Below are 25,639 nucleotides of genomic sequence, written 5' to 3' on the forward strand. Positions count from 1 at the left end.
ATATCTGGTTTAGAATTCCGTAAAATGTTTTCCAAGAGAATCTTCAGAAATCTTTGTGACTAAACTAAGGTGTTCTGATTACAAACATTTTGTGTGTGTGTGTGTGATTCATGATGGATGGATGGAAAGAATAAAGTAAAAAAATTGTTACATTTTTTATTAAAAAGAAGTCTGGTTTAATGTGTAGTAACAGATAGGTTTTTGGAATTGTGAAACAGTGAATCACAAAATGACAATGCCCAGTTATCGCAATACAAGAAAACTTTTGTCCGTCCTACCCACGGCAATCAACTTCGGCTCTTTAAGGTGTGAAAGTCATCGTTTTGTGCTTGAAATTCCCGGATACGGGCGTCACATAAGGCATTACCGCAAGGACGCATATGCTGACAAAGATACTGTAGTATGGAACACATTAAAGCTTACGTTAAAAGTATGTTAAACATCTAATTTTTAAAAATATCTTACAATAAACTGGGTTACGATAGCGTCTGTACGATATGTACCACGATATCACTCTTCAAAACAGACGGCCTCAAAACTTGAATAAAAATAACGATAAAACAAAGATCACTGTCGATTGAGACTCTGGAAGTTTTAGGTGGACTACCGTACATTGAGATGTACCAAGCAAGGTCTAATAGGCTTGTCGTACATTGCCAGGACAGGAAAAGAACCCTTTGGACTCGACTTTTGCACCCAGTTGGGACAATTTTTTCTATACTGTAGTGTTATGTCAGGCTTCAGAGCACTCGTATTGTCAGTATGAATATCATGTTTTTATCAGATCAAGGTTAGAAACTGTTTGTACTGACAATACCAGTACTTTGAGAGCATGGTGTATACAGTTTAGAGAGGTTTAAGCATATAGGAAAAATGTCCCAACTGGCTGATTGTTGTGACCTAGTGTTGCATATTCATGAGGGATCCTGGTCACACCGACTATTTTCTGTCGACACCTGGTACTCATTCGGGTTCTCTTGTAAAATCCCTTTTTCCTGTGATCGGTTAAGACTGGGGCATTTGAGTCCTTCATAGCCAGCCACAAACTGTTCTTTACCAGTCAAAATACAGCTTGAAATAGTTGTTGATATTAATGTCAGATGTCTTATTAGCATGATTTCTTGGTTAAATTTCTGGCTGTATCACTATATATTGTCATAGAAACCCATAAAAATATATATATTTTTTAAACTGTGTTGTTATGATTGGCAGTGATGTCTTCTTTCAATGAATACTGAAAATGATTGCCTGTTCCTGATTTGTTATATAGAGCATCTGAAAGATGTTCAAATATCATTTTTATAACTATGGTTTTGGTCATTTCATAGTAAAAACTTCCTCTCAGTTTCAAACATTTTTTTCATCTTAGTGGAAAAATCAACACTTCATCCATGAAAATACTTTTGTCAAAGCCACTTCATGTTGACAATCAAAAATCTTACCCAAGCAATATTAGCCTCGGTGATGCATTTGTCACCTAGTGACTCTGTTTGATTTCTATGTGATATGCTCCTTTAAGTTTAAATCACCATAGCAACTAGCACACTTTAATGGTCAGATATGGTTTAACCGTTCCTTCTCATCCCTAGTCTTTATATTTCACTCTCTATCTCATTGGATATTATCAAATCTTGCTCTTCCCATGCCTCCTCCTAAACAACCTTAAAACAAAAGGAAAAAATCAGGAGACTGTATTAGATGATAGATCACAGGAAGAAGACAGATTACACTGCAACATAACAATTATTCCCAGGATGGTAATTCCCCACTTTTTACATCTCATTCCTCACCCCACCCACCCCCCCCCTAAAAAAAAAGATAAAAAAAGGGGGCTGTTTTCATGCCACTCCTTTTGTTTCTGTTGTACGATAATACTTTTCGGGTCACCCATTATCCATTCAAAAGTGGCCAGGGTAGTCCGCTGAAATCCACAGCTCCACCGAGTCCTGCATCTGCCTCTAAGAGATTCATGATGAAGGCCATCGCCGACTCATCCTCCCATCCATCCGCGCCCTCTTTCTCCGGAGGCTTGTCGTGGTGTGCGACCTTCCGTTGACCGCTACCGTCCTGACTGCTCCCGGCTACTTCCTTCGGCAAGTGTTCGGACCTGTTGATGGCTTCGGCGGAGGTTGAGCTCCTTTCCTGGCTCTGAGAACCTACGTGATGTGAAATAGTGGAGGGGGTGAAAACCACGATGCACACAAGGGTTGTTAGTCATTATTACACTACCATCTCGAATAGCAAAAACTAAACACGTTTTCAACAAAGTGGACGACAGACACTTCTGACGGGCTCCTCCCACATTTGTGGTTGCTTAAACGTCGTAAAAATAGCTGCTGATTGTTATTGTTATATATTATTATTTTATTTTACAAAACAAATAAAGAAATACACTCATAATCAAGACAAATGCTTTAAAATTAATTAAGACTTAAATTAATAAAAGACGACTTACCATTCGAAGGGCTGGGAATATTTGTGGATTCTGCTGGTCCGGTTGTGTTTTCATCTATTGTTCCACCAGGGCTATTGGAAGGTGATGCATTCCATTGTCTGAAAAAAGGGGGGTAAATAACATTCCTTAAACTAAGACTGTAATTAGTTTGTCATTTTGATCTCCCCAAACCTGAAATATGAGGTGCGTATTGTTGTGTCGGTCCCGGGACAACCTAACAAACTTATAGGAAAACTTCATTGACAAAACACTATAACGCAATTGATCCGTCTAAATGTTAATGTAATGTATTGTGAGCTATTAACAAGAAAGTGTTCTCCAAGAAACCAAGGTAGACGTTACATAACACAAACCATACCATTCAAATTAAGGTATGCATAAATTAACATATATCAAACAATATCGTAAACAGATTATTTGGTGGCGCTAAGTAACTATCCAACACGTATAAGCTTAACCGATATCAAAAATAGGGCTGCTTGGGATGGGTGTTAGCAGTGCTTTGACCAACGCGGAGTCACACATGGTCTGGCCATGGTAAGTAACATGACAGATCGTTGCATCCTCGACAGATCGGAATGATGCACTGTTTCTAGCAAAAACTCTGACTTACTGACCAGTTCAACCTGATCAGTCTCAGTTAAAGTTGCCAGATATAATGCCCCCCCTACCCCACCCCCCAATGAAAGCAAACTTTATACAAGTTTCAACAAAAGAAACATCTGGTGTACAGCGCTCAGCTGCCTACTCAAAGCCTGCTATAGCTTTGTTAGAAGAATTTGACGATTGGATGGCTTTCCAATAATGTGCCATACACTTTGATATACATGATACTCTTTTAAATCACTTTAAATCGTTGTAGTATTCTAAATTCACCCGGCATGTCCCCATTCTGAATTTTCACGAGTTCGTCCTTACTTTCGTTCAGAGATTTACAACCTGGACTTTATGACAGCAACCTCTCTACTATAAAGCTTGATATGTAACCTGGACTGTATGAGAGCACCCTCTCTACTCTAAAGATTGATCTGTAACCTGGACTATATGATAGCACTCTCTCTAATATAAAGATTGATCTGTAACCTGAACTGTATGACAGCACCCTCTTTGCTTGATCTGTAACCTGAACTATCTGACACCACCCTGCTCTACTAAAAAGCCTGATTTTGATAGCACTCTCTCTACTATAAAGCTTGATTTTTAACCTGGACTATATGATAGCACGCTCTCTACTATTAAGTTTGATCTGTAACCTTGGACTATATGACAGCACCCTCTCTACTATAAAGCTTGATTTGTAACCTGGACTATATGATAGCACTCTCTCTACTATAAAGCTTGATTTGTAACCTGGACTATATGATAGCACTCTCTCTACTATAAGCTTGATTTGTAACCTGGACTAAATGACTATATGACAGCACCGCTCCTATAGAGCTTGATTTGTAACCTGGACTATATGACAGCACCCTCTCTACTATAAAGCTTCATATGTAACCTGGACTATATGACAGCACCCTCTCTACTATAAAGCTTGATCTGTAACCTGGAATATATGATAGCACTCTCTCTACTATAAAGCTTGATTGGCAACCTGGACTATATCACAGCACCCTCTCTACTATACAGCTTGATTTGTAACCTGGACTATATGACACCACCCTCTCTAGTATAAAGCTTGATCTGTAACCTGGACTGTATGAGAGCACCCTGCTCTACTATAAAGCTTGATCTGAAATCTGAATTATATGACACCACCCTCTCTACTTAATAGCTTTATTTGTAACATGGGCTATATCACAACACCCTCTCTACTATAAAGCTTGATTTGTAACCTGGACTATATGACAGCACCCTCTCTACTATAAAGCTTGATTTGTAACCTGGACTATATGACAGCACCCTCTCAAATATAAAGCTTGATCTGTAACCTGGACTATATGACAGCACCCTTTCTACTATAAAGCTTGATCTGTAACCTGGACTATATGACACCACTCTCTCTACTATAAAGCTTGATTTGTAACCTGGACTATATGACAGCACCCTCTCTACTATAAAGCTTGATCTGTAACCTGGACTTTATGACACCACCCTCTCTACTATAAGCTTGATCTGTAACCTGGACTATATGACACCACCCTCTCTACTATAAAGCTTGATCTGTAACCTGGACTATATGACAGTACCCTCTCTAATATAAAGCTTGATCTGTAACCTGGACTATATGACAGCACCCTTTCTACTATAAAGCTTGATCTGTAACTTGGACTATATGACAGCACCCTCTACTATAAAGCTTGATCTGTAACCTGGACTATATGACACCACCCTCTCTACTATAAGCTTGATCTGTAACCTGGACTATATGACAGCACCCTTTCTACTATAAAGCTTGATCTGTAACCTGGACTATATGACAGTACCCTCTCCACTATAAGCTAGGAGTGTGTACGCACCTTTCCAACACCTCTTCTGCAATCTTCCATCCTATCTGGACACCTGCAGGATGTAGGTTGCATGGCACGCCCAGAACATCTTGTAGCACAGATTGCACACCTTGAAGGAAAACGAATTGAGTAACTTTCAGAAAGGGGTTGCCAGGGCTGGTGGAACCAGGATTTAAAAAGGTAGTGGAATTGGCCCTAGGGTCCATGAAGCCCCCCCTTTCCTTCCCTCCACAAAAAAAATAACATTTTAGATGGCAAATGGTGCATCCTGAGGCATACTCAGACTTTCAAGTAGGTACACAATTAGGTCTTAAAGTACAGTTAATGCTAAATAACTGCTTTGAAGTTTTTGTGAGGTTTAAAAAGAGGGCATGTAGTCCCCCCCCCCCCCCGTCCCCCTGGATCTGTACCTTGCAGCCTAAAAGAGTGTCTTTAGGCACATCATTAGTTTTGTTATGTTGAAGCCTGGGTTGTACTGCTATACCAATAGTTTAAGGTTTGCAAAATATGGCTCATCAATGTAAGTGGCTGGACTACTTAGTCTAACACACAGACTGAAGGTGGGGAGGTAGGCTGACTACTTTCCACAGGATCAGAGGTATATAGAAAGCATCCAATGAACAACAGGCCCTAGAATTCACAAATATAGCCACATGCTCTAAAATGAAAGTGCTTGAACCATCTAGCTCAAATCAAGTCCTCATTTGACATTTTTCATGAATTCAAACACACATCAGTACTGTATAGGCTTATGAGAGGAGACCAATAATATTTGCTGATAATGAGCAGTATGGTAAGGTTTATGTTAGGAATGAAAATCGTGTAGATACTTTGACTGATGATCGTTCATCAACTTAGAATGTGTTGATTTTATCGTTTTTTTAATGTCTGACTGGCAGAAAAATACGAGGGTATTTTATTTTACAGGCAAACTGCAAAATCTTCTAGCATTACGCCACAAAAAAGAGCCCAAAGTTTCAAGGTCTGAAAACGAAATCGAAAATGCAATTCCTAGCGGGAAGTTCAGTCATTTCCAAATCGTGCTCTTTAAAATTTTTCCATGTGGGATTAAATTTGAAAATAAAATACAAATCATATTTATTCCATTTTTACGACTTTTTTTTCAAAAAGGAGGCCTGAAACCCACCATATCCTGTCATTTCAAAGGGTGTGAAGACTTGCACACAAAGAAACGTCTCATGCCGGTTATCTGACCTAGTTTCGAATGAGGTGTAACAGAAGTGTTAGACACCACCATCGATCCCAGAAAATACACACACAGCTTGCTACCATCGGTAATTAGACACTAGTGTACAGTCAATACATACAGCTACGGTCAATACCCACAGCACAGTGTACATAGCAGCGATGGACATCTCAGGTCCAGCTAAAGATATTAAGGTATCACGTTTCACTACTGTCTGCATTTTGTAGCGACACGAACAAAACATCACTTGCAAGCAACGGAAAGTTAACTTTTTTTAGATGGCCGCACGCGGTTTGGGGCGAGTCTTCAATGCCTTTTAACACTCACCTATATCGCCTAAAATGTTTTCAACCACTGTACGTCCATCGTTGGTCTTGTCACTTTTATTAGACGTCCCATTCGATTCGTCTGGGTCTCTGTTACCGGAAAAATAAAATGCCCCAAAATTAAATAATGGCGAGAATCACAATTGAACAACTTTGTTATTACAGTAATATAGCAAGTATTTTGTCTGGAGATAGTGTCTGGATAAAGAATCTGGATATAGTTTCTGGATATAGTGTCTGGATATAGCGTTGGGATATAGTGTCTGGATATAGTGCCTAGATATAGCGCCTGGATACAGCGTCTGAATATAGTGTTGGGATAGTGTCTGGATATAGGGCCTAGATATAGTGTCTGGATATAGCGCCTGGATTTAGTGTCTGGTTATAGCATCTGGATATAGTGTCTGGATATAGTGCCTAGATATAGCGCCTGGCTACAGCGTCTAAATATAGTGTTGGGATATAGTGTCTGGATATAGGGCCTAGATATAGTGTCTGGATATAGCGCCTGGATACAGTGTCTGGATATAGGGCCTAGATATAGCGCCTGGATACACCTTCTGGATATAGTGTTGGGATAGTGTCTGGATATAGGGCCTAGATATAGTGTCTGGTTATAGCATCTGGATATAGTGTCTGGATATAGTGCCTAGATATAGCGCCTGGATACAGCGTCTAAATATAATGTTGGGATATAGTGTCTGGATATAGGGCCTAGATATAGTGTCTGGATATAGCGCCTGGATACAGTGTCTGGATATAGGGCCTAGATATAGCGCCTGGATACACCTTCTGGATATAGTGTTGGGATAGTGTCTGGATATAGGGCCTAGATATAGTGTCTGGATATAGCATCTGGATATAGTGTCTGGATATAGTGCCTAGATATAGTGCCTGGATACAGTGTCTGGATATAGGGCCTAGATATAGTGTCTGGATATAGCGCCTGGATACAGTGTCTGGATATAGTGTTGGGATAGTGTCTGGATATAGGGCCTAGATATAGTGTCTGGATATAGCATCTGGATATAGTGTCTGGATATAGCGCCTGGATACAGTGTCTGGATATAGGGCCTAGATATAGCGCCTGGATACACCTTCTGGATATAGTGTTGGGATAGTGTCTGGATATAGGGCCTAGATATAGCGTCTGGTTATAGCATCTGGATATAGTGTTGGGATATAGTGTCTGGATATAGGGCCTAGATAAAGTGTCTGGATATAGCATCTGCATATAGTGTCTGGATATAGTGTCTGGATATAGTGCCTAGATATAGAGCCTGGATACAACGTCTGGATATAGCGTTTAGATATAGTGTCTGGATATAGGGCCTAGATACAGCGTCTGGATATAGTGTTGGGATATAGCGCCTGGATATAGTGTCTGGATATAGGGCCTAGATACAGCGTCTGGATATAGTGTTGGGATATAGCGCCTGGATATAGTGTCTGGATATAGTGTCTGGATATAGTGTCTGGATATAGGGCCTGGATATAGCATCTGGATATATCGTCTGGATATAGCGTCTGGATATAGCATTTAGATATAGTGTAGGTCAGGGCTCAAATTGAGCATTGAGATGGACAAGGCAATTTTTAGGGCAAGTCAGAAATTGCATTGGGTTTTCATTGAATAGGCAAGGCAAAACAACAAGTTTTCACCTGCCAAACCAGCACCGAGGTATTTTTGGTTATAAGTGATATAAAATATGCTTGACGTAGCATATTCTCAGTAGCTTAACTCAAATTGAGTTGTAGCTGTGAACTGAGTGAAATTAAGGCAATAAATCAAGAGATTCCATTCTAAGCCACAGATACAGGGTGATGCAGTGTTTTAACATATGTTTAGAATCTCATTAGGTTAATTGGAATCCTGGTGAGGATGTGGAGTTGGTGAAAGTTGGAAATAATTCAAGAGATTCTATTCCAAGCCGCAGATGGTCTTAGTTTACGTATTGAGATAACAATATGCAGAAAGAAAAATAAACACAAAAATGAAGAAAAACAAGAAGAAGAGGAAGAAACATGAAAACTCACAAGATCAAAGTATTGGTAGAGACTATGTACTCCACTTCTTTCGTCCAAGGATTACGAAAGCAGAACAATTTGGACTTGAATTTGAGAAAAGAACCATTTTTAGCACGAAATCTGTATACTTTTGTTTCGACCTTCTCCTTCTTCAATAAGACTGTCGAGAGAGGACAAAGACAGAGTGAGAGACAAGAGAAAGATAAATACATCAGAGGGTGGAAGTACCTCTAATATTGAGACAGGAAGGGAACATCTGTTATCACAATTGATGATGGATCAGAATCTTAGGGTTGAATGTTTGTACATTGCGATAGAAATAGGGCATTTTGCGTCCATGTCAAATCTTCTGTCTCTTCTATGGTTTTTCAAGATATTCATCTGCAGTATACTGTTAAATGTCGGAAAATGTACTATGACAGCAAAAAGCAGTCTAAGCCAACGTCAGATAATACTTAAAGCAGCATTTTGCCTCCTTTTTAATGATTTTTCTCAACCTCACTGACTCCAATATGCCATAACGACAAACATAACTAGCTTATCTATTTAAATCTTACTTCAAATGGTGGCATAAAAGTCGAAAAATTTGCAACTTTCAACTTTGTTTATCTCCAAGATATTTTCCGTTGGGATCCCAATAAACCTTGCCCATAATATGAATATTTAAACACTACGAGCGTCATTGACCAATACGTAATACAACACCATGCCTTATTTGTGTACAGTCTATATGGCAGTTGTACCAGGCAGTTCCATAACAACTCCCTGGTTGTACCAACGCAAAGTCTTGAATCTATTTTTAGCAACGGCTCATAACTAAACCTGCATCTCTGATTGGTTGAACTCTGAGTGGGTTTGGGGGAATTGTATGCGATTAATTTTAAATGTTGAATTTGTCGTGGACACTTTTCTCATTATCTGCAAATATCCTTAATTACTCGCCAATTAACGTTGTTGGCAGGGAGAAACTTGGCTAATATCTTAGTTTGCTGTTATGTGATTGATATAAGTAAAAAACTTGATGGACATATCAAAAAAAAGTAGAAAACGGCGACCAAACGCAAAATGCTGCTTTAAAGGAAGAGGTTCTCACCTGCGTAATGATTTTCAGCCATCTGCTTGATATCACCGACGTGGATGTATTCATAACAGGATGTACCTAATAACTCTTGAGGTAGATATCCCAAAATGGATGTTGCTCTAAACAAGATTTAAAAGAAAAAGAAATTATAAAAAAAAAAAAAAATTATCACATGGTTCTCATGCTTGTGAACAAATAAAATGTCAGACTTTTTTCATGACCAAAAACATGTTTTCCAGTTTGCTACAACAGGAATTTATTACCTGGTTCCCCATGTTTTCAAACAAATAAAAATTCCACACATTTTCAAGAATAGAAAACATGTTTTACAGTTTACCATAAAAGCCTAACAACTCATTTGGAACTAATGTATAGGTCACTTATTGCAGACCCTTACAATTGCAACTTGTGTTTAAAAGTGTTGCTAATTCCTATCGTTAAAATGGCTTCAGTAAGATGTTCAAGCAACCAAAAACACGGCATTCCATAATGTAACATTTCACCACAGTTTGTTCTATGCCATTAGCTTTATCGCACATCTTAAACGCTAAATGCTCAAGTCTTAGTATAGTGTACTAGTCTAGGCCTAGCTGTAATATCCAACACATCATAGAATCGTTAGGCTACACGCATTGTCTCTGCTTAATTGCATAAAGGCTAGGAGAGAAAATTACAATCTTTGGAACAGATATATTAATACTTGATCACTCCAGCCTATTTTTATTACTTATCAAGATGCCTGCTAACAAGAAGAATTGTTCAAATCAGGATTTAATCTCACTTTTCCAGAATTAATTTCAAAATGCCTAAAAAATTAAGGACTTTCAAGTGTCAGGTTTTCAAACTTTCTGGACTGCATGTGATTTTTCCTGTTTTCCAGACTGTGTGATTTTCCTGTTTTCCAGACTTCATGTGGAGGGGGGGGGGGGGGAGATGGTGGTATAAATACAACTAATTGCTGTTATACATCTATCAAAACAACATCATTGATGATGGTATCGAACCTTTGATCTACAAATGTGAATTTGCCATCCATAGCTTGTCTGGATACAAATTGATAACAAGCCTCTTGCCCGCCTCCTGGAGGGTGACCCATCTCGTGGACGTCTTGTGTAGTCTGAGAAAGAGACAGACGTAAGAAATAAATTGTATGAACCATATAAAAAGCACAAAGAAATTATCAGTAAACCTTTCAAAAGAACACGTCAAATGAAAAAGCTGATGTATTAATCAAACCCATTTTATGTGCAAGTATATTTCCCCACTAAATGGCACCATTTTATTTTGGTACAGTCGACTTGGAGCAGTCGACTTAAAACCAGTGGAGTGCATCTGAAATTTTCATGGTCAGCAAGGTACTGTCCAGTGTTAAGTTATACAAATATATCAAGACAGGTTAAAAGCTAAGAACAATTTGAAGGGGTTGTTTTGTCTGTTCTTTACAATGGACAAACAGTTAAGTAGCTGATATAAGTTTACCTGAACAAAAAAGTAATTGGGACAGTGAGTGATATGACCCGAGCCTTTTTCTTTACTTAAGAGAGAGACTCGCAACTTAACTTCAAATTTTACAATGCCGTGGTAAAATCACAGAATTCCCAAAGTGCACCATGACTCGCACGATGCTGTACTGGATAAAAAAAACTATACTTTACCAAAAGATGGCAGCTGTCTTCTATGTTATGACATCCACCAACAATGAACAGCTAAACCAGAAATGAGTTTTATAAAAGAAATGTATTCTTCTGTCTACAATTAGCAGAAACATCATAAAACTTATCAACATGAAGAGAGACTAAACCAACAAATTGTTCAAAACCTGGGACATGTACAGAGGTATAAATTTTTTTGGTTGTTATTATACCTTTGCTATAGCGATGAGACAGCTAAGGGTGCAGCCCTCCGTATCACCTTCCCTTTCGTTGTCGTATTCCACGCCGATCTGAGATAAGGGCCAGCTCTTGAGATAACCAGTACACTGTATCGTAACATACTTTTTACGATCTGAAATGAAACGTTAAATGTTATTTTTTTTCGTTAAATTAAGTCGCAGCAAAGAAAAGTTGTGGTAATATCATTATATTTAAACCATGCGATTAAATATGTCTGCAAGGTTGTAGGGGAGGGGACAAAGGGGGGTGGGGCAGGGTTGTTACCAGTCAGCAAATGGGTGACAATTCTGATGACACATTACATTCAATGAAATGAGGTAGAAGCTGTACACAGAATAAATTTGATATATTCTATCTTACTTAACACTTCTAGCCAATGCTACTGTAAGACATTCTTTTCTCTATGATTTGGTAGATGTTTATTCCATTTGCATTCGGCATTCTGCATTCCTTTCATCTGCCATAGCAGTTTAAATCATTTCAGAATTTCAAATTATTTTCCGAGTGCCGAATATTCTGATACGAACGAGAAAACGGTCGTGGAGTCAGTTCTGACAACTTTGCTACATGGTTATCATATCTCGAAGCCTGTGAGCAGGTAACCATGGAGAGACTGTGAGATTGTTGCTAAGGCCTTTTTTACCTGGAACATATTTCAATTTCTTCTTGATGTTTGATTGGTCCTCTGTCTTCACGATGCTGTCTTTGGAATGCTGTCGCATCCGACAGAAGAATGACCTCCTGCTACCAGAGGACAACTGTGGAATGATGGGAGCCACATCAGACTTGACCGGGAGACCAGCTGAGAAATCAAAACAAGATATATAATATAGAAAATAACAATAAATAGATGTCATAGCTTAAATAATTGTTATAATTGCAGGCTATGGACTCTATCAGGGATGAGCTTGGGGTAAACAAAAAAATCACTGAACTTTGCAAAAATTGCGGTATAGGCTCCAGTTTGCATATGCTACAGTGTGTTAGGATAATAGTTTTTGTCCCCGAGGTAGAAAAGAAATCACGGATATTCCGCGAATTCGCGGAAAAAGCTCATGCTTGCTCTATACTGCATTTACAAATGTCTGCAAGTCAGGGCTTGAGGTACCTGTTACCGACGACAACAACTGCATCGACCCCTTCAAGCTGGGGTTTCCGATTCCAGAGGTGCTCCTCATTATAATAAGGATTGTTTTGCTCTGTGTTAGATTCAGTTGTTTTCCAATTCCTAAGTAACTACATGGTTAATACAACTTGTCTTTCTATACCACAAACAAATGCCCAAACTTCCACCAAATATAGACTCTAATTTTAAGGCTTGCACAGTTTGGACAGAAAACCGGTGAGGGAGATACTGCAAGATTATAGATAATATTAATGAGAAACCTGTATAAGACACAGAGGGCAGTAGATCGTTCGAGGAATAGGTCACCGGGGCTAGACAGTGCTAAAAAGGTTTACCCGTGACATAGTCGCAAGGGGTGTACAGTACGTGTTAAAAGGTTAGCAGGGCACTCTTGACATGGTTGCTAAGGGTGTACACTGCTAAAGTTAGGCAGGTTGCTCTTGACAGAGTTGCTAAGGATGTACACTTCAAAAGGTTGCCAGGTCACTCTAGACATGGTTGCTAAGGGTGTAAAGTGCTAAAAGGTTACCAGGTCACTTTTGACATGGTTGCTAAGGTTGTACACTGCAAAAGGTTGCCAGGTCACTCTAGACATGGTTGCTAAGGGTGTAAAGTGCTAAAAGGTTACCAGGAGGGTGTACACTTGTAAAGGTTGCCAGGTCACTCTTAACATGGTTGCTAAGGGTGTCAAGTGATAAAAGGTTACTAGGTCACTCTTGACAGGGTTGCTAAGGGTGTACACTTCTAAAGGTTGCCAGGTCACTCTTGACAGGGTTGCTAAGGGTGTAAACTGCTAAAAGGTTACCAGGTCACTCTTGACAGGGTTACTAAGGGTATAATAGTGCTAAGGTTGTGAGCAGAGAGGTGGGTGATAAGAGATACAGATCTATCCTTCCAACAATAATACACATATGTTAAAATTGCTCATCTGTGACACTCACTCTTTGTATCTATAAACCTCTCTCTTGGGGTCAGGTCCGAGGATGACAGTTGTTCCTTGACCTTTGACATATCTTTTGGATGTAGAATATCAAATAAGCTCTGTCCAATTAAATATTCCTGAAAAATGACGAAGAACAAAAAGTGCAAAAAATAACTAAATAAATAAACACAATGGTTCAAAGTATTCAGGATTTAGAAAATAATTTCAAACAATAGCTGATGATTTTCTTATCCAAAAGAGTATATTATTTTTACCTTTTTGGTTTTAAAGCTCAGATGAAAATGTTATCTCATGTTAAGGACAAGACATTGACAAATCGGGGATTTTACTATGATGAACCTCTCAGAACACATGGGAGGAAGTCTAATGTCAATCAAAATAGGTTATCTTCAATCAACCATATCTCGTGTTATGGACAAGACATTGACAAATCGGGCATTTTACTATGATGTACCTCTCAGAGCACATGGGAGGAAGGTCTAATGTCAGTCAAAATAGGTTATCTTCAATCAACCATATCTCGTGTTATGGACAAGATATTGACAAACAGGGATTTTCAAGTAACAGTGTGGAATATTTTGGTCTTTCAGATGGTTAGCATGAAACAGCTTACCCTTGATACACAAAGCGTATTGACGACAGATTCTGAAACGTACAGCATTCTTCCTCGGTCACAGCTGACTACTACCAGGAAACCTTCAGCGCTCTACATAAATATGAAATATAGAACAAGAACAAGATTTTATTCAACTGATCAACTATGCCCATTCTTCCCCCCCCCCCTCCCACCACTGTCACAGGATTCTCTGTGGTATATTTTTGTTAGTGATGGGAACGGGTCTCCCGGGAACCGACCCGAAAAAATTACAACCCCGTCCAAAGCCTTTACTACCTGATCCCGAACTTTGAATAAATTCACTAACATCATTCTACATTTCAGTTACATTTTTTATTTGAATTAATGATTCATCATTTCGTGATATTCCCTTTAAACGTGAAGTGTAAAATTAGTCACAGTTGTGACTATTCCTTCCAGAGAACGTTTTGATCTTCTATATATGTTTTGTTTACTTTTACATGTGCACAATTTTATGTAAAGCCCAACAAATTCTTTTGAGGAATTCTTCAATCACGCAAACCACATTTTCATGAGCAATTTGTTCAATGGGTCATTGCACTTTTAGGCTTGAATGGCCATAGAGTTAACACACACTCGCAAGTTATGAAATCGTCTGCTGACTCTGCATCAAGAATCAAACTAAATGTACAGTTGTCAAAGCCTTTAAACAGACCTCACCTCTAAAATTAGGGACTTTAATTCATCATCCGAAAGGAAGGAAGGTTTATAGTTTGCCTCTTTATAAGAACTAGGACAACCTGCAAAAGAACGAATTAAAAACTATATATTCATGACTCATCATTAAGAAACGTGTCTGCCCCTATGTACAGTACACTCTGTACGATCTGCAGGACTATATAGTACAAATACATACATAAATATTTGTGAGGCCACCCAGTTGGGACAATTTTTCCTGCTTCAAAGCACTCGTATTGTCAGTACGAGCAGTATGAATATCATGTTTCTATCAGATCAAGGTTAGGAACTGTTTGTACTGACAATACCAGTGCTTTAAGAGCATGATATTGGAGTACAGTTTAGAGAGGTATTAGCATTAGGAAATTGTCCCAACTGACTGGTAAGGTATAAAAAGTAATAAATATTATGAGTTATATGCATTAATAAATATTCATGAGGTATATAATATTAATAAATATTCATGATGTATATGGTAGCTGTGTACCGGTGTTCCTTTCAAGCTGTAAATTGATTGCATCTGTGTATATAGTCAGACACTGATGGGAGGAGTGACTGAGGTCAGTCATTTATTAAACAAAAGGAATGTAAAAGGTCAAAAGATGGTTACATTTGAGATGCAAAACAATTCACAAGATCCATTTCATAAAAAATATACACATTCACACTGTGTTTTATACTTTTCTGCATGCCGAGATGAAAAAGATTTAAATTCACCACGTGCATTCAAGTTTTCTTAGACTTTGAAAGGAGAGGGCAAGGGAGCTTATAAGAATTGGGACGGAGGGGTAACGGTCGGATCCTGGATTTTAAAACGAAGAGGGTGGGGCCATGGGGTTGTTGAAGCGGACTCCCATTCAGACTGGTCTGTGGGTCCTCTCCAAATGGGACCTGTGCCTGGGTTAAAATGGGGTGGTAGGAGGGAGACAAGGAAAGTACTGTTTCTTTCATGACAAATACCTCTGATGGTCTTCATGTGTTGCACAGCCATCCGTAGGATGGTCAGTTTATCCAATTTAGACTTCATGGCGTTGCAAGTTGGAATCATGCCACTCAACTCCTGTATGTACGTGTTCATCTTCTCTCGTCTCTTCTTCTCGATTGCACTGTGGGTTTGTCTGGTGGTGATGAAATTTGTCAAAGTAACATCATCTTCAGTTTTAAAGGATGACTTTAGGCCCCCCCCCCTCCCCAAAAAATAATTGAATTAATTTTGATACAGCGAGTGGTGTTTTTGTTGTAGACCATATTAATACACTGCTATCAGTCCAGTTTGTAATTTTCTTTTTAAAAAACTTTTAATTATCTTTTGGAGAAATTACCATTTTCACTGACTGTGTCTGAGGTTCATCAATTGGCAGTGGCAGCTGGACTATACAGTTGAATACAAGGACCGTTGGGCCGGTTCGGCCCTCAGATGCGACACAAAAATCACCAAATGTCATTCAAGGATGATGCTCTGTCATATTTATGTCAAAAGTTAAACTTTTCTTCTTTGTTAGTTCCAAAAGGATATTACATTTTTCTTTAGAACACAAAGAGGTAACGTTTTACATTTAGGGGCTGCATCGAGGAGTCGATGTAAATTTAGTTGTCATTAATGATATTAATATCTTAATTAATGAGATGAATATCTTACAGGTGAATATCTTGGCAAGGGGAACGGTTATGGAAACATTACGTTAAAATTATGCCAACGGGTCATCCTCTGAAGATTCCCCAAAACATTTTGTAGAAAAAAAAAATGTATTCTGTCACTTATCAAGAACTGGATTTTCCTTTCAAACCATTTCCAACAAAATTTGAAGTTTTTAACAATGCAACGACCATTGATCTCTACAATCCTATCCCCCGGATATATAGACACTCGTTAACTACGGGACATAACATTGAATCCAGTATTACAACAAGGTTGTGGTTATCTCTGTAATCCACGGAATATCATCAGAATAGGCTTTTATACTTCACGAATGGTAGATATCGGAAAGAGGAGGTGATGGACAATGACCCGGATGATGGTCAAGGGGGGACGCAGGGGGGTTAATAATTACCAGTTATTAGGCCAGGTAGATGGGAAGGTGCAATAGTAGAGTCGAGAGAGGTAAGAGAGGAAGGAGCGCAGTCAATCTCTGTTGTAATAACTCAAAATAAATTGACAGATTCGATCAAGCTAAGATGTCCTCCAAGATGTTTAAACCAAATGGTAAAAGTTGTAGAAATGAGTGCCTTAAAGTAGGATAATGATACTATTTAAAGTTTTTAATTGAAAACATTGGAAGTAACAACTAAAATATAACTTACTTGGAGACCTTTTTCATGGGCGACCCGTCTTCTGAGGGACCAGTCACGATACTATCATTGTCACTGTCCTCTCTACAGAAATATTACGAGATGAGAACGTGGTTAAACAAATCAATGAGTTACAAGAGCCCAACAGGCACTACGGTTCCTTGCTCAGTGGACTATTCAAGTGTGGTATGTTAGCACATACTGTACATGTACAGTACAGAACCAGCCCTTAACCAACAACTGTAATCCAATCGGATACATTCTGACATAATTTTGCCCCCCCCCCTCAAAAAGTGTGCCAGATAAAATATTGGGCCCCACAAATTTGGGCCCAAAGAATGTGTCCCAATATGCAATTGAGGTGGAAATAAAAGTTGGGCCCACCCAGCCTGAAACATGGCCCGGACGTTTCGGGGCACAGATGGTCACAAAAATACAGGCCTAAAATGTGGTCAGCTGATAAACAACAACAGTATAACAAGTTTGGTTAAAATCCGACTCAAGGTTGCAGAATTATTGCAATGTAAAGATTTTTACGTTTGATCCCATACCTCATTAATATTCGTAAAAACGATAGGGCACACCTTCTCACTATATAATACATCTACATATCAAGTATGACAAATATCCATCGCTCCATTGTTGAGTTATCACAGACGCACACACACACACGCTTACACACACAAACCTGACTGGATACTGTAGGTCCAGCAAGGTACCAAAGAGGTACAGTAACAGTGAAAATCCAGCAATTGGTGATGCATGTCTCAATAAATTTTAATCAAGTGCTGATCTGAAAATTTGTGATTACATTTTCACAGTTTTTTGTGTTTTCAGGATTTAAAAATACAGGATACAGAATACTGATAGACAAGTTGAATGGCAGTTTAAATTATGAAAAAACAAATATTTTGTCTTCGTTTTTGTGTTCCGACTATGCATCATTCTATGATACTTTACTGTCATTTTCCCATATTTCCCCGTAGGGCCCCCATAGTTTACACACACACACACACAGCGTGTGTATGGTTGGGGCTGGTAGGTGTTGTTTTTAATATGTTAGCCATCAGGTTTGCATTAAGTTTGCAGTCTTCAAGTCTAGATATAAATGTGAAGGCAGCGATTCTGCTATAAAAGGTCTGTGTGTTCTGAAAGCTCTGGTTTATGACGATCTACCATGATGTTTCACATTGCCTATATATGTCAGAGAATGAATAAATTCATACAAAAGTAAAAAAAAAAACAGTAAAAAGTACATATTAAAATGAAGACATACAGTAGTCAAATTTGGTGAATAATTTTACGCAGCGTTCTGCGATCCAATACCAGATTAATATTCCCTGACAAGTTCTTTCGGTAAAATTTTAGAAAAATCTAATTATATATATCTATAGATAAATATTGATTATTTTACAGAGCACTTTCAAAAACATAAAAAAATGTGTCAAAACTGTCACGATTTCTTACCCTCCTGATTCCAGAACGAATGAATGTTTGCGTTTATTCATTGTGGTGTTTTGACTGACAGACCTTGGTAAGTGGTTCTTCACTATTGCTTGCAATATTACAGGTTGTCCTTTTCAATATGTGTTCACTGTAAGAAAAAGAAATAATTTTAAATTAATGTAAAGCTTGTAATCTTGAGTAGATTTCTGCTCAAGATTTGCATTTTTTTCATAGTGTTAAGGTCGTAAAGTCTACATTGTGTAGATTTTTCTTTCTTGGTCTTATTTTTCAACCATCAAGTGGCAATGTATCAAATTCCTGTAGTGGGTTTAAATGTGGAGCAAACATACACAAACTTCTAAGGGGCTTCAGCTCCCCTTCCCCCCTCGAAAAGATGAACACCAAGGGGGGACCCACCCCCACCCTACTAACAGACAATGTTACAACAAATTTCTAATGTACATGTACAGTATTTTCGCCCACAATAGTCAACAGGTTCTTCTCACCACAAAAAAATCCCTGAGCAACAGTTGTTTATGACATTGCTGAACACATCTGAAGCATTTCCTATGATTAAGGCAATGTGTTTTGTTTTTTTTCTGACGCTGGTCGTCGAAGTCAATAAGCAAAAAAGTTATGTTTGCCCATATTAGCAGAATGATCTGCTACAGTATACTAGCACATATAGTGTGCTTTAAAACATCCCACATTGTGCCCCTCCTGAAAGAAGTCTAATCTTGAGACAGATGATCAAAAGAACTACCGACCCATTGCTAATTTAATAATGTTCATCTCTAAAGTTCTAGAGAGGATTGCCACAACACAGTGCCACTATCGTAAACAGGTTCTTCTCTCCCCCAAAAAAATCCAGAGCAACAGTTGTTTATGACATTGCAGAACACATCTGAAGCATTTCCTATGATAAGGCAATGTTTTTTGGTTTTCTTTCGACGCTGGTTGTCGAAGTCAATAAGCAAAAATGTTATGTTTGCCCATATTAGCAGAATGATCTGCTACAGTATACTAGCACACATATAGTGTGCTTTAAAACATCCCACATTGTGCCCCTTCTGAAAGAAGTCTAATCTTGAGCCAGATGATCTTAAGAACTACCGACCCATTGCTAATTTAATAATGTTCATCTCTAACGTTCTACAGAGGATAACCACAACACAGTTGAAGATTTCTCTCAATGACAACAATCGTTTTTCTGATATGGCAATCTGCTCACCGTCGCTACCAATCCACTGAAACTGCATTGCTACGTACATGTGTGTGCCTAATCACGTTTTACTGGCTCTTGACAAAGGAGAAGAAGCAGTGCCTGTGTTGTTAGATTTTTTTCAGCAGCATTTGACACTATCGACCCCAACATATTATTTCACTGTTTTAGAGCACATGTATGGAATTAGTGGAGCAGCACTGAAGTTGGATAATTTCCTACTTATCAGATTGCTAGCAGTCTGTAATTATTGATGATGTGCTTTCAGACCCCCTTCCTTTACAATGGGGTGTCCCGCAGGGTTCAGTTACAGGCCCTTTAGACTTCATCCTGTATTTTTGTTATTCCCGATCACGATGGCATACACGACATGATATATGCTGATGACACACAATTGTACTTAACAAAGGTATTAGTGTCCTCAAAGCATTCCCGACTGGGACATCCGCAATAAGCTAACATTAAATGACTCAAAAACAGAAATCTTTCTTTTTTGATCTAAATTCTGCGATGTCGATGTGGCTTTTCTTGCTATGAATATAAGAAATTGTGCAATTCTTCCATCACCAGCTACTAGGGATCTCGGTGTTATTCTCGATGAGCAGTTTCAACTTCATGCACATATCAGAAATGTGTAACGCATGGCCTCTTTTGGTATACAAAATTGGTAGAATCCGCAAAAAATTTTGACCGATCCTTTATCCTTAACTGAACACTTAAAACATCCTTTTGTTTCTTCCCATCTTGCAATAACTCTCTTCTTTATGGTTTACTTAATTCCCAACTCCAACTCCTCCAATTTATTAAAAACTCTGCGGCCAGGCTTGTCACACGTTGCAAACATCACACACACATAACCCCTATCTTACGTCAATTACACCAGTTGGTTACCTGTTCAAAAATGCATTCATTTCAAAATTCTCCTCATAACTTACAAAGTTCCAAATTATATCTCTGATCTCATATCTCACTCTACCAATGTAAACTTACGCTCATCGAATAAACTTATTCTCAAATCAGGACCTCTATCTAAAACATCTTTCTACGGCGACAGAGCCTTTACATCTGTAGCGCAAAAGCTTTGGAATAATTTGCCTTGAATCAATATTCGCAACACACCCTCATTAACTACCTTCAAATCTTATCTCAAACTGTTTTATTTTATGAATTTTTCGATCTTCTCTGTCCGATATGTATTTTGTGTTAATTTATTTAAATTATTATTTTGTACAGTGCTTAGGAACTTTTTTGTAGGCACTTCATAAATTGTATTATTATAACTTTTCATAAATGTAATATCATGGAGGTAAAGTTGCAAGGAGATTTGAGGTGATATGCAAATTAGATTCTGGTAAGTGGTTAAGGCAATAATATAGAAGAAGCATTCATGCAAACAATTTTTAACTAAATAAGGGCCACTGAAAGACTCCGACGTAAAAATTAAGCTCCTGTTTTCTTCTCCCCAAGGCAGTCAAGTGGTTCGTTTGTGTCGTACAAAACAGTGTACTTCTTCACCTGGGGGCGATTTGCTAGTTTTTATGAGATATTTTCGGCCTGATATTGTTTCTAGAGGGCAGTCTTCAAGTAGGAGGAATCGCCCAGTACCCTTTTGTTTTTTTTGGCAATTTTTTCTTTTTTGAGCACATACTGTACTTAACTCATACTTGTTTTTGGGGAGGTACTACAGTATTATGTACATGCAGTAAAAATACAAAAATGACACAATCAAGAAAACTTACTGTTTGCAAAGACAAAGATATAGCATGTTTGTATACAAGATTATTCATTGAACTGAGCATAAATCGGACACATGAATCCTACCCTACACAGTGAACAACGTTTGCTATATGGACTCATGAGTACAGTATGTACACTCGTTGATTGAACAACAAGAGACTTGAGGGGAGCGGTATATTTTAAACGTGTCCTTTCAATGGCTGACCCACTCTTGTTTTGGAATCGTTTATTGGTAGAAAGAGGGAGTATGTAGAAGTGTTGATATCTGCCAACAATACGGTACTGTACGATGCTAGGCATGCATAGTGGTCCGGTAAAATGTGTTCCCTACGGTAAGGTACGGTTGGTATCATAGGAAGGTTGATATATTCCCCTGTGCATGCGTGTCAGCAATATTGTGGCCTGTTAAATCGCAGACATACACACGCACACTAAACACTCCCTATACTGTACCAGTTAATGTACTAGCTAATGTAGGCCTTTAGTCTTGTATCACGCTTACAATATATATTTGATTTCACAATTTATGCATTCTGCTTGCAAAACATTAATATGTTACCCGTGGTCCGCCCCCTATTCAGGTTAGAGTAATAGCCCCTAACGCAGAAGAAACAAAGACACAAAACCCAAGTTATTTAGTTATCCCAACACGTACTGAATTTAATACAGTCAGGGTACTCAACTATTGAGTTGGGAGAGAGGAATTCCCCCGTTTGAATAGGGTGTGGTATACACTGTTATGCTTTAATACTGTACTGCTTAATGGAGTAACAATGAATGCTATGCCACAGTCCTGAGATAAACCCCTTCTAGATTAAAACATCCCCGTTGCATGCACTTATCCCCAGCTAGACTTTATAAATTTCCCACAATTAATATCGCTCGTTGACTGATCAGTTCGCGGACATCACAGGTTCAGGCAAAGTTCCTGCGACCGTCAACGTATGGATACCCGGTCATCAACACCAGTCTGGAGAGAAGGTTACCAAACAGTAATAAAACACTCCCACTACGATGACGTCTAAAATATTTCAATAGGCTTAACTACTGTTGCCAAACACTTTAATTCTGATCAAATCAATATCAAAATAATACAACATTGAACTTCCTGCAAGGGTGTATTTAACTCCACGGTAAAATGAGGTAACCCTTTCCCAATCAGTACTAATCCCTTATCACAATAGTATACCCGTTTGTGTACAAATGAGGATCACCAATATTCTGCAACAACGCCCCCACTTGGATATAACACAAAGCTCAGGTCTCTGTACTCATGGGCATATCGCTAAGCCTAACAACCATGGCTACTATCACTAACACCTAATACAGTATGGGCTCCCATAACACAACTATATCGCCTTATAGGCCAAAACAGCCTATTTATCTTAGAAAACCCCACATTCTAAACATAATCTATCACACAGTAAACTGTATTCAATAACTGTCACCGTAAACAAAAGTCTTTCCCCAACTAATCAAAGGTTCAGTTATAACAGCGAACAATGCTGAAACTCTGCTGTGCACTACACACAACAGGCTACGTACGCTTCAATACTGTACACTAACAAACATAGCACACCGCATGGACGCGATGTGAATACTTTATTATCAAAACTAACTTAAAAGAAAAGGGAAAACCGTACCTGGAGAGCTGTCAAGTAACTGTCTTACGACAAACAACAAAACACCAGCCGACAAATTGTATCGGCTAAACTATGCCTCACAGAGGACGACAGGGCTAAAGTGGCTGTATGGGCAAAGATGGCAACCAGGCAACAAAATCTTAGACGTGTGCAGTGTCATAAAATAACAGCAAATCCTGTAATTAAATCTACATAGCACCACACATAATTAAAGTAACACATCACTTTCAAAGGGTTACATAGATAAGAAGATAACTGCTTTCTGGTATGTATCCTTTTTTCATCCTTCACATGTACAGCTGAATTACCACTATAAAACAAGGAGAATGTTCCCACACACGTTATTGATGACTTCCGTGCTCCTGCTATCAGTACATCATCAAAATCGGCCAGCCAGTTTTGGAGCCAAACATACAGGCGCACTATACACACAAATGACTACTTTTGCTGTATTGTACATGTAATGTGTATACAGCTATCTAAATTTGCACACGCACAGCTCAGGCTCAGTTATAAAGTAGATCTGCTTTAAAAAACACATTTAACTATAATTCATGAGACCGCTGTGGAAGTAAAAGAAGAAGTCGATTCTCAAATTTCTATTCTAGCAACCGGTTTGAAACATTACTTGGAAGCTCCTTAAATATCTATAATATTCCTTTTTTTGTACGGTCATTCCTACAAATCTCACCATACAAGTTATATCAATTTGTCTTGCAAAAGTCAAGGTAGGCATAACTGCCACTGTATCACAGTGCTGACGTACAAGATACATCACTGAAATTTTAGTGACGTCATTTGCAGCAGCTGAAGTTTGAAGATGCCAATATACCAGATCGTATGTTTGTGTAAGATGGGACTGTTTTTCTGAAGAACATAATTCTATTCAGAATCTTGCCAGTTTACTGTGCTCATAAATAAGTTTACTTGGCTTCCTCACTTACCTGTCCCCCTACAACAACTGTACTCTTGCTCAACCATGTCTAGAGTGACCTGGTAACCTTGGACACTGACCACCCATGGTGACCAGTCACCTCCGGTCAACGTACCCCCTTCCGTCATTCTACCATCCATCTAAGTGTCTAGTTCTACACTGTGTAGAGTTGACAAGATCATCATGTTTATCGATCGCCCCTTAAAGGGTGTGAAGACTCGCGCAAAAAAAAACGTCTAATGCCAGTAATCTGACCTAGGCTAGTTTCGAATGAGGTGTAACAGAAGTGTTACACACCACCATCGATCGCAGAAAATACACACGCACAGCTTTCTACCATCGGTAATTAGACACTGGTGTATAGTCAGTACATACAGCTGCGGTCAATACCCACATCACAGTGTACAAACAATACAGCAATGGACATCTCAGGTCCAGCTAAACTTCAAGGTATCACGTTTCATTACTGTACTGTCTGCATTTTGTAGCGACACGAACAAAACGTCACTTGCAAGCTTTGGAAAGTTAACTTTTTCAGATGGCCGCACGCGGTTTGGGGCGAGTCTTCAATGCCTTTAAACTAAAGAGGCTAAGTTAAAGTCTTAAGTATCTTTAATATTTTTAGGTTTCCACCAAATGTACCAAATCTTGAGGCGCACAAAGTCAGTCAGTCAATTTCCCCCCCCCAAAAAAACATTACTCAAATGATATGAATCAAAGTTCAAGTGTCTGTTTTAGCGATTTTGTGCAATTAACTGATGCAAGAATCAAAGTTGTGTTTTGCCAGACGTGGATTTCTTCAGACATAAGGCTACGTTGTGTGGGAATACTGCAAATATTAGGCTAGCTATTTACTGTACTCATTCTTAAAGCCTAGCCAGGTTGTAGGTTATGATTGTGTGTACATTACGGATATCGCTCTAGCTTTCGTCGATAACAATTAAGAAGACAACCTGTGAAATATCTACCTTCCACATAACGGCCAGTTTTCTTTCACCTTTGAATAAAACGACAGCCCGATCACATATCAACAGAAATGTGTTATTTCTTGTTTCGAAATAACACAAATAAACTTAAATGGACTGTCAACAATAATATCCAGTGCCAAATTTCGGTCAAGGCTCTTTCATAGGCTTAGCTGACACAGCATAGCACAGATACGCAGTTTTGTATTTGTTATCACTGTACTGAATGACAAACATGTATTATGCAATTCGAAGCTGCGCTACGTATGGATGTAGGGGGAGAACAACAACACAGGGGCACCGCGGTCTAGACTGTAATTCCTGCCATGGGCGTCAACAGGTGGGGGACGGGGACATGTCCCCCCCACTTTCAAAAGTGGAGGGGATATCATATCATTTGTCCCACCCACTTTTCAGAGCAGTTATTAAAAAAAAATCACATGCATATGCGCGATTTTCTATTTAAGGTCAAGAAATCTGGACTCCCTGGGCCCCTGCTATCTATCACTTGCACCGTCATTTATCTCCCATTCTCCCAATATCCTAAATCTGCCCATTTAATTCGTTCGGGGGGGGGGGG

The 25,639-nt window shown here is 38.8% G+C and overlaps 1 protein-coding gene across 1 annotated transcript; it reads right to left on the reverse strand.

The window, feature by feature from the left end:
- Positions 1 to 783: 783 nt before the first annotated feature.
- On the reverse strand, positions 784 to 25,276 carry LOC139969629 (protein cycle-like). The gene is made up of 16 exons (XM_071974753.1): positions 25,063 to 25,276; positions 18,580 to 18,706; positions 17,125 to 17,196; positions 15,784 to 15,941; positions 14,806 to 14,885; positions 14,122 to 14,214; positions 13,507 to 13,624; positions 12,083 to 12,241; positions 11,412 to 11,551; positions 10,552 to 10,664; positions 9,560 to 9,666; positions 8,476 to 8,626; positions 6,440 to 6,528; positions 4,915 to 5,014; positions 2,456 to 2,553; positions 784 to 2,156 (listed from the first exon to the last, which is right to left on the reverse strand). The coding sequence occupies exons 2-16, from the start codon at positions 18,618 to 18,620 to the stop codon at positions 1,891 to 1,893; spliced, it is 1,785 nt and encodes a 594-aa protein (XP_071830854.1). The 5' UTR covers positions 18,621 to 18,706; positions 25,063 to 25,276; the 3' UTR covers positions 784 to 1,890.
- Between the last annotated feature and the right edge of the window lie 363 nt (positions 25,277 to 25,639).

Source organism: Apostichopus japonicus, chromosome 7 (genome assembly GCF_037975245.1).
Source record: "Apostichopus japonicus isolate 1M-3 chromosome 7, ASM3797524v1, whole genome shotgun sequence".
Taxonomy (NCBI): Eukaryota; Metazoa; Echinodermata; class Holothuroidea; order Aspidochirotida; family Stichopodidae; genus Apostichopus; species Apostichopus japonicus.